The following is a 15,178-nucleotide window of genomic DNA, read 5'->3' as shown; positions in this document are numbered from 1 at the left end:
CGTCTGCTCTTTGTACTTAATTCGAAATTTCCCAAGAACTTTACTAGTCAACAAAATGCCATAAGTCAGCGAATAATCACGGACTCTCGCAATCGAATCGTAAATCCGCGCGCGCGCAAAGTCCATGGTGCAATCGATAATTATGGCAAACCGAGATTTTTTCCTACCAATTAATCACTCACAAATGCACGCTGGCAAATTTGCAATGATTGCTGCGCAACTGGCAACTAGCAGCTAAGGAAAATGACAAAAGTTCAAGGTGAATTCGTTAGATGTAAAATTGCATTTTCACACGCAAATTCTCATAATTTCAAATAAAAGAAAAAGTGAAAAGTAAAGAACGGGCGCTCGCCTTTAACAAATTCCAAGCAAAATCGCTCAATCTCTGCAAACTGCGCTGTCGCTGTGGAATTAAATTTCTGCTTTTATGTGCAAATCATTTTTCTACTAACTACCTATTTTTTTATTGCAACAACCTTTTTTTTGCTTGTTGCAAGTACATAACTGATGCATGCTATCGTCGCTGCTGCCTACCGCCTTTACTACTGCTGTTGCAATTAACAACACCACCACCTTTCATTTTCAATTTTCTCATGGAAATTTGCAAATCCAACAACAACAGCAACAACTGAGTTGGCTTGCTACATAAGTGAGTATTTAGCATTTTAGGTATTTTTATGAGTAGGTATGCGCGGTATTTTAGAGGCGGCACAGTGTTGCATACACGCTTACATGGTGCATAAATAAAATTTGGTTGCAGCACACACACACATGCATACCTACATATGTATGTATATACTTGCCTGCTTATTTTTTAGGGATACTGAACGACTTATGCACTACTTGCGCGCCGTCATTGCTAGCAGACTGCGGCTGTTTTTTGGAGCAGAAACAAATTTCATTTGCAAATCTCTTGTTGCATAGATTTTTTTTCTTATGCACTTAATATTTTATTTTTATTTTTTGTTTTGCCTTTTTTTCGTTTTTTTTTATTGCGCGCGTCAATGGACAAAAAATGTTGGAAGCAGCTTTAACACTGCTCGCTCGCAGCCTAATCAGCTTTACTCAATCTTCTTGCAGTTATTGTTGTTGCTTTTGTTCTTTACATTTGAAAATAAGTATGCATTCCACTAATGTATGCATATTTTGCTAGACACCCCCATTGGTATGCAGATGTTGCACGCCTTTTGATTTTGCTTGCTTGCTGCTTGTCTGTTCGTTCTCTGCTGCTTTCTTGTAGCAATTTTTCTTGTGCATGCAAACTTTTTTACAAAAATTTTTTTTTCTTCAAGTCGAATGGGTAGAATAATTGCCCGCATGCACCGGCTGTACAGTGGGCTGACAGTGCTCCAAATTATAATAAAAAAATCAAATATTTTAAAAAATCGTTTTTTTGTTATTTTTTGGCCTTTTAACAATTATATTCAACATTTTTTATTGAGCTCGAGGCCGTTTTTTTAATGAAAACTTATTGTGGAAAAATTATTGTTGCTTTTTCACAATAAGTTTTCATTAAAAAACGGCCTCGAGCTCAATAAAAATTGTTGAATTTTTAAAAATCTTAAAGGCAATTCTGACAACTGTCTTTCAACTCACCACGGTCTTTCTAAAGACAAAAGTCTTTGTAAGACAATTCTTAATTCCGGCTACTATCTTGAAAGCTATTTACTGTCTTTCGAAAGACTTATTGAAAGATCTGCTAACGAGGATGTCTTGGCGTTATGCTGTTCCCATTTTAGCAATAAGTTTTTAAAAAATTTAATTAAATTAAAAAAATGTACACATTTTTATTTTTAGAACAATAAAAACTAATTTCATTTCATTTTTTCATTTATTAAAAAGTTAATTAGTAGATACAATAAGATATAAAATCATTTATAGCACAATATACAAATATTAAAGGAGACTAAAGAAATACAAAATTTGAGACTAAATTTAAGTCATATTACTTGAATTTATATAAAATGTATTTAATAATCTTAATAAATAAAGGAAATTTAAATAAAAAATTAAATACATTTAAAATTAAAATAAAGCAAAAATAAATAAAAAATTTATATATATAAAAAATAAATCAAAATACATTTAAAAATTAAATGAAATAAAAAGAAAAGAAATTAGTACATAAAAATAAAAATAAAATAAAGAAAGAAATATTCTTATTTTTAAAACAAAATCTAAAAATTAAACACAAAAAGTAAATTATACTAAAAGAAAAAAACTGAATGAAATAAAATAAATATATTCTCATTTTTAAAAGAATAAAATCTAAAAATTAAATAAAGAAAGAAAAAAATTTATAAAAATATCCATAACATAAGTTTCTAAACATTAAATACAGCTAAAAAATATATATTTATCTTTTTAAAACAATAAAATCTCAAAACTTAAAAAAAAATCGTTACATTAAAATGGAAAAATGTACCTACAAATCTAGTTCGCATTGTTATAAGTTATATGTGTACTATATCGATATCGATATCGCTGCGGAATCGCTACTGTGATCGAATCTCTTGTTTCTATCGTTCTTTTTATTTCATTGCTATCGATAGAGACTTTTTCACTTTCGTTATTTTTTACTATCGATACTATGATAGTTATCGATAAAGTCATAGTTATCAATATTATCGATAAAAGCAACATCGATTTCATAAATATCTATCGATAACATTGAAGTTATCATCGTTATTGCTTTTGCTGAACATTCGTTTCATTATCGAAATATAGTTCTTGTTGTCTCACTTTTGGCGGCCGCTTTTAACCCTAACGCTATCGCCATCACTTAACTCGGGAAAAGCTATATCCGAGCAGTGTTGCCAGATTTTTTATTTTTTTTTTCGCAAAAAATTATAAATTTCCGAGAAACCCCCTCTTTTTTCGACCAAAAAATTGTAACTCATCAAAAACGAAAAGAGTTTTAGACTTTTTTTTTTAACATAAATAGCAAACAGCGATTCTTTTAAAATGAAATACCGTAAACCGTTTAAATTATACTTAACTAAACAAAAATATACTTTAAAATTGAATATTTAAGTGACATTTTGTTTTAATGAAGTTCAGTTTCATTATTCTTCGTAAATTGCTTTGTTAGTTTTTTAGCATTTGATGTGTTACTTCAAATTTAGTACCTCCTGAATAATTTTTTAAGGAAATCTTTTGTTTTTAAAAAACCAGTGAGTGCTGAAATTTCTAGTTTATTTATTATTTTATTGAAATTGATTTGGAAAAATACTTTTTCCACATTTGGTGTTGCGACTGAAGGGACAGCTTTTACTTAAAATTTTTTTTTTAATAATTTTTTTTTTAGCTATGGGCGTATGTTAAATAAAACATTAGGCCGTATGTTAAATAAAACTAAAAAGTAAATAAAGCAGAAAAACATTTAATGTTTTATTTAACATACGGCCTATATTTAGCTCAAAAATAAATTATTAAATTAAATTTTTTTTTTATTTGTTCAAATCTAAAATTTCGAAAAAAATTGCAATTTTTACTAGAAGGTAATTTAAACAACTGTAAGCTTGCCTAAAAACTGTAATTTATCGTTAAAACTTCGAATCTGGCAACATTGCTCCCTAAGGAATAGTTAAATTTTTCAAACTTCAACCCACTGTAAGTCTATTACCCCTTCTACATGTTTGCATTATCCAGCCGGGAATTTCTGTTTCTTGTTATGCGCGGCTAACATGAGCCACCACATTTTGGGGTTGCCACGAGCATACAGTGCATTTTCACCAGCACTGCCTGCCGACTCATTTTTCGCTCCTCCGCCCAAATAATGCTTGCTTCTTCTACGGAATACCTAATTGTAAAGACATAACTCTTTTTTTACTGTGCGCTGCACTTGCTCGCTGTTGTTGTTGGAGTTGCTTGCACTATTCTCCCAGCTGCTGATTGGGGCTTCATCATTACCGTAACCAGACTAATTTTACTTTTCTTTAAACTCCACTGGCTGACTGCTAGGCGGCTGCTTAACTGCTGGGCTGACTGACATTTCTTTGTGATTTTGATGTTGGCGCCATGTGAAAATGCATTTCTTTCATGTGCGATGGCAAATTGAAAATGAAAGGAAAAATGCATCATTACAATTTCCCTTTTTACATGTGGAGTAGGTAGCAGTGGAAAACAAAAAAAAAAAAAAACGCTGTACGTATCTACTTGGCTGCTGCATTCAGCGCTAATTTGACGTTGGCAAAACAGAGTAAAGGTGAAGTCTGTCTGTTTGCAGCTTTGCTTGGTTGGAATGTGAATATCTTGAAAGATTGCCATCATTTGCAGTCGCTTGAGTGACTATCTTCCTGGCTCGCATGATTGACATTGTTAGCGGGCGTTTTTTTTTTTAGAGATATTTTCAAAAAATAAATACACCCTTTACACACAATTCATTCCGGCATTCAGTCACTCACTCGTCGTAGATAATTTCATAAAATAATTTTCATTAACTGCAAATTTGCATTTTCTTTAATTTTCTATAATAGCAGCTTTGCGATGTTACCCCTTTTTTCATTGTTTGTTATGTGAATCTCTTCTCCGAGTTTTCTTTTGCAAAACTTTTGCAATTTAAAATTTGTATAGAAAAATTCGCATGGTTGCCGTTTTTCAACCGAATCAAGGTAATATCACTTCTTTCATTTGCTATAAAATTGCAAATCGCGGCGCTTCCTCCGACTTCTTCTTCCTCTTATTCACTGTCTGCCGGTTTCTTCGTCTGCAATTTTAAAGTTTTGCCATTTTCATTTCCTTATCGCATCTGCGGCTTTTATTAGCTTAGGGAGCTTAGCGAATTAACGCCGTGCCAACAATTATTACTTCTTTGCTTTATTGCTTTTAGCGTTGTTGTGCTGTTGATAAGTCGTAGTTAAATACGCAATGCCAATTTTTTTTTTTTTCGTTTGCGGCGTAGCTCCTCGGCTGCCGCTTGCCCCTGACATGACATCATGTAACCATTTTTTGTTTGTTGGTTACGCACTAATGCCTGCAATTATTGCGAGTATGTTATCAGCAAGGCAGCTAGCTTTGCTTTACCCTCTTCCTCTGCTCTCTAATCTTTCCCCTTAACACCTGCAGCCACAACTTCCTCTGCTGCTATGCGCTCGCAACCAACTAACTCCCACTCTACTCGCTTAGCTGGCCACCACCCAGCTTTGTATTACTGTCTTTACTTATAGTTTTGGTAAGTTTTACTTCGATGCTCTTATTGTGGTTGTTGTTGTTTTTCATATGTGTGTTTTTATCATAATGAGATCGTGTTTTCTTTTCACTTTTCCTTTCAGTTTATTGCCTTGTAGTACATAGTAAATATACTCCTCGTATTTGTATTATTCATGAAAGTAAATAGTCTTAACAAATGGTTAGGCAAGCGTATATCGATGCATAAATCTGTATGTTTGTATGCATATCTTATAGAAAATTTGTTAACACGAGCAATTGGCGCTTTCTTAAGACACGTATATGCATGTTCGTTTACTAGCCTCAAGCTCTGTTTTTCTATTTACCGATTGGTTAGCAAAGCGTGTAGCGGAAAGCTATTAATACAGGCATGGAAATCGATGGGAAAAAATTGTTGAAAATTTTATTGAAATACATTACCAAAGAAGCTTGGGAGAGGCATTTAGAACACTCACATCGGCAAACCCTATCAATAGTTTGTCCTTGGAGCAACACCTTGCCGCATGGCTGCTCCGCACCGCCGGTCTTTCTCATTCTGCCTTCGCCGTCATCGCTCTCCAACTAATCGGTAGGTCTTGGTCATTCTGCTTCGTGAGTCAGAACAGATTATGTATGTATGTATAGCGGAATGTGACATCAGTCAAATGAATTTGCTGCATTGGCTAATGCCAATTTCGGCTAAGGTTTTGTAGTCGGACCCTAAGAAATATGGGGGCTACGCAGTCGATCTAGCTTTCTTTCAAAATGTTTTTTTTCCACTTACAATTAGTTCCAAAACATGGAAGTCTTTCATTCTTTAAGATGATAATTTCGCATAGGGTGGTTGTTGGTTTGCACTTTTGTAGAGTTTTTTTTACCGTCGTTCGCACTTATTTGCCGAAGTCCAGGCATTACAAAATGCTGATTTTAGCAGTGAAGTTTTCACGACCTTCAGATTTTTAGCCTTCCATTATGGTGAAAAAAGAATGTGATTGCTTTTCACCGCAGATATTTATTAACATTTTATTCATAAATGAAATATACTTAAAATTTCCCATGAAGAAATTAGTATCTAGCTAAAGACGAATTCTTTTCAGAAGAAGGCTGCACAATTTTGGGTCCTCAATTTGTCATTGCACACCATTTGTGCCACTACTAAAATCCAGGAAACTAGTCTTATCGGTCGATAACTTTCGTTTCCCCTTTAGTGAGGAAACTTAAGGTCTTACTAGTCCGTACTTCGCAAGTAACGTATCAAGATGACTTTAATAAAGTGCACTCAGGTATCTAGCGGTCTAAAGCATACCCGTGGCCTCTGAGAGAATTGTTCTAGTAGCGGTGGGCCTTTGACACCGTTTGTCATTCCACGCTACCAGAGGACATTCAAGCATCCGCCCCCCACAGGAATTAAAACGGTGCACAGCAAATTTTTGGAATAGTCGACAACCATCAGAACTTCATCGTGATCAAACGTCAAAGCCAAGACGAATTAAACAAGATATCCTACAGGGTGTTCTCCTCTCCCCACTAATGTTTAACTTCTATATTTCGAAGGTTCCTCAGGCACCGCGGAGAGTGTCACTGATATCACACGCTAGTACGATAGATTGATATTGGCTTCCGGCATTGCTCATTGATGGCCAGTGTTTGAAATAAACAGCTACTTCTGCGGTTTTTCCTTATCCCAAAATCAATGACTCTGTTCTTTTGACCAGCTGAATGCGGTTGTGACACACCAATATTGACGGTTAATATTTCGAAAATCGTAGGGGTTGCCATTGGCAGCTTGCTCTCCTGCAATGGCATTTACCAACAAAGTATAGAGCCGCAGAAGGTCCCTCAATTCCTACACCAGCAGTATTTGGGGCATAGAAAAAGAATAGTATGGAAAAGCAATAACAGTTTATAAGACGAACTTAGCACAGTGCGTAGGCAACTGGGTGAGTCAGCTAGGGTCGTCGGTTCGAATCCCGCTGAAGAAGTCTGATGATGAGATGTGGTGATCTCCGAAATAGCTATCACTTGTACCATATATAAATTATTGTTAATTTTTCCACAATAAGTTTTCATTAAAAAACGGCCTTAAGCTCAATAAAATTGTTGAATATAATTGTTATAAGGCCATAAAATAACAAAATTAAAGAAAATTTGAAAAAATATTTTTCTTGTTAAAACAATGAAATCTAAAAATATATTAGAAAAAGAAAAAAAAAGTATCAAAAAAGCAGAAAATAGGACTTCAAAAATTAAATTAATTTAAAAAAATATATATACAGAACTAAAAAATTAAATGGAAAAAGGAAAAAAATTACATAAAAAAAGATTATAAAATTAAATGAAATAAAAAAATATATTTTTCTTTTTAAAACTGTAAAGTCTAAACCGAAAAAGAAAATCAAATTTAAAAAAAGTAACAGTTTTTAATTAAAAAATAAAACAATTCAAAAAATAAATACATGTTTTTCTTATTAAAACAATTAGATTTAAAAAATAAATAAAAAATTAAATAAATGAAAAATAAATTCGAAACGAAAAAATAAAAAATAAAAATATATTTTTAATATTGTTTTGAACTTTGTACCTCGATTATGTTGAGAAAGCAACAAAGTCTAAGCGGTAGAAGTTATAGCAGCAATTTCGGAGAAAAAAATCTTCAAAAATTAAATGAAATTAAAAAACACACACATTTTTATTTTTAAAACCAAACCTAAAAATAAAGTAAAGTTATATTAAAAAAATTACATAAAAAAATAAGATGCTAAAATTAAATTAAATCAAAAAATATATTTTTCATTTTAAAACAATAACATCTAAAACCAAAAAGGATATTAAAAGAGTAACAGTATTTAATTTAAAAATAAAATAAAAATAAAACAATTCAAAAAATAAATACATATTTTTCTTTTTAAAACAATCACATTTAAAAAAATAAAAATAAAATAAGTTTTTTAAAATTAAATTAAATTAAAAATACAAAAACTATAGTAAAAAAATTCCCTGCCGGAGTTTTCGAAATCGGATCTTCCGAAAGGCAGACCAGTGTTTTGCCAACTCGGCCATTGCGACTGTTGGAGCGACGGACAATTACATTTGATACCCATTTTGTGCCCATAATTTAAAAAATGAGTATACTCACATGAATTTAGATCTAGATAGGTTTTTGAGGTAGCTTAATTCGCATCTAAAATCAAAATAACAAAAAAAACTGGCCGAACCAATATTTATTAAAATCACTTTTTCCAAATTGGGTTAAAGACCAAAGCCTACGCACCCAACAGAAATAGACAGTCTCATAACGTAATTGAATGCCATGCAATATTTATTAAAATTACAAAATACCTTAAATGCACTACGTTAACATTCGATTTGTCTAATAAATTATACCAAAAAAATTAAAGCTCAAAAGCATCAAAATAGTGAAGTACTTAAAATTACATCACAAGTACCGAATCTCACTAGTTTACATAATATTTTTACCCTCTTATAACTACTTTGCCCTTAATATTTAACATCTTTTGGAATTTCCCTGCATGAATCAACAAAAAACAATTACGAAATCTCTTTGCGTGAACAAAGTTTCGACTGTTTACTTTTTTTTCTGGTAATATTTCTCACTGCAACACATTTTCAACAACCGCCGCTGCATTAATCACCGCCCACTCTGGATGCTCCCACGGAAATGCTTGTTCACTATTTAAATGACAAGTCAACAGCCGACAGCACAGCGATATTATGCCATCATCACCTTCTCTTTCTCGTTGCATTACCATCACCAAAGCTAACATCATTTACCAGAAGCGCGCTTAATTAGTGCAGCAATCAACGCTTTTGGACGCAGCTCACTGATTCCGTGTTGATTGCGGTTTCAGTGACAATTCTGTGGGAATTTCAGTTTGTTGTTGTTGTTGTTGTTCGATTTTGTGTATTTTAATGCATCGGAGGCTGGTAGTAGCGATGTGAGGAAAGCGAGGTGATTTCAAATCGACTTTAATTTTTTTCGTAGCGCATAGAAGAAATTAAACTTTTATAATTTTCATTAAGATTTTTCGCTTGTAAACGGCGAAACGAACAGCAGTACGGGTCAATTACGACCACGATCTCGAATTCAATGAAATTGTGAAAATTAAAGTAATAAAAAAGATATCGAATCGATAACAAATTTGATATCGATAAAAATATATATGAATGTTTTGCTGATTTTAAAAATTATGATTCATTAGCAATACCGATAATTGTATGAACATCGATAAAATGTATATGAATAGTTTAAAATAACTAATATATTGTTAATCATGCCAAGCTTAAACTGGAAATCGAACTGACATTTTTAAATTTAGTTTTGTTATCATGACAGTATCGATAATCCAGAAATTTTTCAGTAATTACAACTGTTCTATCGATTACAGTATTGTTTACTTTTATTTTTTATTTATAAAAAACTTTTCATCGAAGCTTTCTCTAAAATTGAATTATATTCAGAGTATCCTAATAATTACTTAAATAAAAAAAAATTATCATAAACATTTGCATTTGAGTAAAAATATCGGTATCGATAAAAACATATCGTTAGCACTTTACAGTAAAATTCCGTTCACTATAAATATAAAAAGTTTTCAAATTTTTTTGAGTAAAAACTATCGGCATCAATAAAAATATAGCGATAAATATATCGATAGCAAAAGATTATCGATAAATAACGATAGGCATATGCCGATAGAAATATCGGGTATTAGTCCATAACTAAAAATATCTCCGTTTTTTTATTGATAAAGTTTCTCTACTAACATCTGTTAAATCCATGTCCCTAGTATCTTGAGTAGTATATATCTATGATGCTGACTGAAACTTTTTATTTGAGTTAAAAATTGATATTTTCTATAAAAATATATCGACTGCAATATTGCGAAACATATCGATAAATATAAATGTAAAAATTTTTCAAATTAAATGAATAACAATTTATCGAAAACGCAAAAATATTTTGATAAGTATGTCGACAGCAATATCAGAAAGTATATCGACAACTATAAATGTTGTACGTTTCATCAACTATAAATGTAAAAAGTTTCCAAATTATTTGGGTAAAACATTATTAATAACGATGTCAAATTCGGAAAGCATATCGATAACTGTAATAGTTTTCAAATTTATCGATAGCTATAACGGGAAATGCATATATCGATGGCTATAAACATCTTAGTAATTTTGAATGATGTCCGCAATATCAAAAGCATCCCAAGAAATTCGTGACACACAGTTTTACATATTTGTTTGTAACTACGCTGATTTTAATTAAAAATTATTTCTTTTCACTAAACAAAAATGATCGATAACAATAAAAAAATAACGATAAATTTTCGTAACGATAGCAAAATTTTAAAATATATCGTTAACTAAAAATATTTCAGCAATTATATCGATTATGATATCGTTATTTGTTTCATATTTCTAAAATATCTTTGCTTTGAAAAAATTGGAACTAAAAATACACCAAGGGGCTCGTAAAGTCAGTTATACATATTTCTTAATAATTACTCAGACTTTAAATTAAAATTAAACTATTTCCGTAACAAAGATTATCGATGACTATAAAAATCAATCGATAAATTTTTATTACGATATCAATATCGATAAATTTATCGATAACTATAATGTTTCAGCAATACCAGCAATATCTACATTTTTTTCATATCTGAAATATCGTTTCTTTAAGAAAATCTGATACGTTTTCTTAAATATGTTTGCCTTTAGATAAATACAAGTAATTTTTAGCAAAAAAAAACCGACTTCAAAAAAATATATATATATCTATATATTTCATGATCCATTGATCGGATCTAAACCAAATTAGTGTGGGACCACCTCTGAGACACTACCTTTCCGTTGCAAAAAGAATTATTGAAATCGGTTGACGTGCGGTAACATACATAAAAAAAGGAAAAAAAATAAATAAAAAATATTCCGACCAACTGATAACCTCCTCCTTTTTTGGAAGTCGGTTAAAAAGTGACTGGTGATTAAATATGCTTGCTGCTCAAATCCTGTTTGCGTTCAAAAGTTTTGCCACAGCCGGCCGACTATTTAATACCTTCACCAAGGACCCTCAGTTTATTTAATATGCAAATGCCTGTCTCAACTAATCACCACCAATTTTATCGAAAATATTTAAGCATTCACTGTCACCACTAACGAAGTACTACATAAGTATCTCAGTATATACTTGCAAACATATACTACGTTTATACGCATGCCTAAGTCGCTTTAATTCATTTCGCCGCGATTCAGAACATATGTATAAACTGAATTTCAATTCGCTTTGAAAGAGCGAAGTGTTTTGGCTCACACTCCATTTCAAATCGGTAGTTTATTTCTCCAGACAGTTAGAAAGAGTGTATAAACACCGCTCTCACTCAAAGCGAATTGGAGATCAGCTGTTCCGCTCAATGTAGCATACGAACAGTGTTACCACAATTTCTTTAATTTAAGATTTATTGCAATTTGTTTTAACATTGTAAAGTAAAACATTAACTAATTTATTAACACATTTGATAGTAAATTATTTATCTTAAATAAAGTATATTTCAAGTATTACCAATTTTTTTTCATGCGAATTAAAGCTTAATTTGTTTCAAAAACTTCAGTGCTACTAAAGTTTTCTGCTGCAGCTCTTATTGAAGAGGAATGGCAGCATTGTATGCCAAACTCAAGTTGATTTTCAGCAAAGAAATACAAGCTGGTGTGAAATGTGAAATAAAATGGAAAATAAAAAGAAAAGAAATATATGGAGAGAAAAAGAAATAATAGAAATGATTTCTATTATAAAAGAAAAGCATATATTAAAATTGTTGGACAGCAAAATAAAAAGGAATCGAAGCATTTTTGAAGAAGTGGCTCGTGCATTGAATTCCAAAGGAATCAAAAAGGACGCCATCCAAATTAGAGCGAAGTTCAAATCGCTGAAAAGCGATTATTACAAAGCCAAGCGGAATAATAATAGCAGTGGTGCTGAAAGACAAACCTGTGATTATTTCGAAATGTTAGATGAAGTGCTTGGTCATCGACCTGCAGTATCTGTAGAGGGCGTGGACACTTCACAAACCGAGCGGCCAGCAGACAACACAAATACTTCGCAAAGCAGCTATTTAGAAGTGGAAGCAGATTGTATTGAAGAAAACGAGCATGCCGATGGTTCGGAATCCAGTCCCGCATGCAGTACTCCTCGTAATCCGAAAACGTTCAAAAATCAAAGTGCGTTAAGTATTGTGGTTAAAGACGTGTTTGCATATCATAAAGACATGTTATGTATTTTCAGAAAAAAACTCATATCTGAAAGCTATGGAGTCTTTTACAAACGAGTGGAAAAAAAACGCAGGAAAACTTAGTCGATTCCTTGAAGAAGCAAGACGAAACCCATTTTAGTAAAGTGGAACTTCTATTAGAAAGAAATCGCAAAGAGACGCAAAAAATGTTAGAGGATGATCGCCACGAAACCGCCAAGATGTTTTCTTCTCTGTTAAGCACGATGCAGATGTCACAACCGTCAAACATTCCTGTTTACATGCCTCATCATTTTCTCTCACCCTCACTTGCTTTGGCCCCGGATATCGTATCAGCAACGCCTGGTGAATTTGATATTTTTAAGTCACAGCAATCTCCAGAATAAACACTTTTCATCGCTTGTTTCATTCACAACATTCATATTTTCAATTACATTTACAGTGGCGCCCACGTAAAGAGCACACTTTCGTTGTTTACAATATTCAGTGTTTAACGTGATTTATTATATTTATGATTTATTATACTAGAATTGAATAGGCTACAAAACTGCATACCCCATAAGTTTCTAAGGATTCTGAAAAGTGCAAAATTTTGATGAATTTTTTTTTAAATCTTTAAAAAAATTTCCTGAATTGTGCACACGGTTTTTAACTTTGCCTTATATGGTTTATGTTATAGAATCTACTATATTTTTACAAAAACTTTACGAAAACGTGACATTGTAAAAAATCTAGGTGTGCGATTTACGTGAGCGCCGCTGTATATAAACATATAATGAGTACGAAATGCATTTATTTGTAGTCTTTTGTGAACTTTTTGTTTTTTTAAATGTTTAATATACTGTTGGCATACATTAAATAAAATTAAATCAACATGCGCTTATGCATATTTATACATACATATACGTACTTATGTTTATTAGTTTTTGAGTTATCGCATCGCTAGATAGGACTTCGGTACGACGCCATATAAAAATTAAATTAACTTAATTAAAAATTTAAATTTAAAAACATAACTGATGCTTTTTTAATAACTAGGCCAACGTAAAATATTCATTTTTTCATTACAAAATTTCATTCAATTTCTCATCTCAAGTGCGTTGAAACAGACAAAGAAAATTATAATTAAATGAAAGTTTCAAAAGTATTTGAACAAATTTTAAAGTAATTATAAAATAATACAGCTAGTTTCTTTAACTAAAATGTATGATACAATAGCACCTGAACAGTTTTATCAGGTCGGACTATTTTTCTTTTATACAGGGTGTCCGAAAATAACAAGCCTAACTTGAGGAGATGGTAGGTGGTGGGGTGAGCTCCCTGATAAGCAAACAAATTTAAGGCAAAAGTGTCACCGTTTTTGAAATATTTGTTATTTTTTATTAAAGTATGGTTAATGCTTTAACAAAAGACATTTAATTCTAACATTCACTTTTTATACAGAGCTTAGAAAAATTCAACAAATTTTCATTAAAATTTTGAACTTTTTATTCTGAATTTCTAGAAAATTTTTGGGTATGCAATTTTATAGTCTTGCAGTTTGCTGGCATGCATTTCTTATGGAAGAAAATGCACAAGCCCGTTTGCTAAGAAATTTTAAACAAATCACCGTCATATTTTATAAATTGCACTTGTTGTATGAAAAAAACGTTAAAGTCGTCAGCAAAAAAAACTAAAAAAATCAACGCGATTTTTAGCAGGTTTAAACTTGCACTTCATCTGACTAAAATTGTATGGGCTGTACCCAAAAATTTTCTAGAAATTCAGAATAAAAGTTCAAAATTTTAATGAAAATTTGTTGAATTTTTCTAAGCTCTGTATAAAAACTGAAGTTTGGAGTTATATGGCTTTTGTCATATAATGCGCTATAATTTTCTGAAAAATCGGCGAACGTTAAGCAAACAAAAGAAAAATAGTCAGAACTGGTCAAAATGTCTAGGTGCTATTATTTTGATCAGTGGTAAAGAATTATGATAGCTTTTAATTATAATTGCTTCTTACTAAAGCTATATAATTAGTCTTTTTGAGTTTGGTAGTCAGTAATTAAAATAAGTGGTTTTCAAAGGAAAATTGTCTTTTAAAAAATTTTTCAAATTGTTTCGCAAATGCTTAGGGTCAACATTGTCATCAAAAATTATTTCACTAGAAAAGGTGTCTTGAGGCTGCCGAAATTCTCTTATATTTAGAGCTGATTGTGCCCACATTTCTAAATAGGATTCTTTCTGTTGTTCAACAAAATTATGTAATATAGCACAAGCTAAGACAACTTGCGGAACGAAAGTAGGATTCACATCAATTCTTTTAGTTAGGCATCGCCAACGACCTTTAAGTCGACCAAAAGCATTTTCGACGACTATTCGGGCAGAACTCAAGTGGCAATTAAAAGATTCTTCGGCTGCATTCAAACTTCCGGTGTATGGTTTTATTAACCAGGGAAGAAGTGGATACGCAGGATCTCCAATAAGAAATAGTGGCGTTTCAACACCATTTATTAATTTTGTATGCCTCGGAATTAATGTCGATGAGTTTTTAAACAATCCCGACTCCTTAAAAACCGTCGCGTCATGAGTGCTTCCAGGTAACTTAACGCTGACATCTGTGAACCTTAATAAAAAAATGTAGTTTTTTACAATATATCGTTATATAATATGGGTATTTTAACAACTTAAGGCGGATCTCCATAGCATGCGTATACGTATGCGTGCGTTTGACAGAAAAATTGAATATACAAATGTTTATGGCAGCACCTACAT

At 31.8% G+C, this 15,178-nt stretch overlaps 1 protein-coding gene across 1 annotated transcript in view; it reads right to left on the bottom strand.

Annotated features, from left to right (window-relative positions):
• Positions 1 to 15,178, bottom strand: part of LOC118742027 (protein ALP1-like) — an 86,268-nt gene that overhangs the window by 70,457 nt on the left and 633 nt on the right. The window contains exon 2 of the mRNA XM_036473993.1: positions 14,628 to 15,029. Within this exon, the coding sequence (XP_036329886.1) occupies positions 14,628 to 15,029 (402 nt within the window). The remainder of the gene's footprint in view (positions 1 to 14,627; positions 15,030 to 15,178) is intronic.

Source organism: Rhagoletis pomonella, unplaced genomic scaffold, assembly GCF_013731165.1.
Source record: "Rhagoletis pomonella isolate Grant_MI unplaced genomic scaffold, Rhpom_1.0 Rhpom_scaffold_00006, whole genome shotgun sequence".
Taxonomy (NCBI): domain Eukaryota; kingdom Metazoa; phylum Arthropoda; class Insecta; order Diptera; family Tephritidae; genus Rhagoletis; species Rhagoletis pomonella.
Note: the sequence above shows the minus strand (reverse complement) of the source record. Positions and strands in the feature narration are given on the sequence as shown.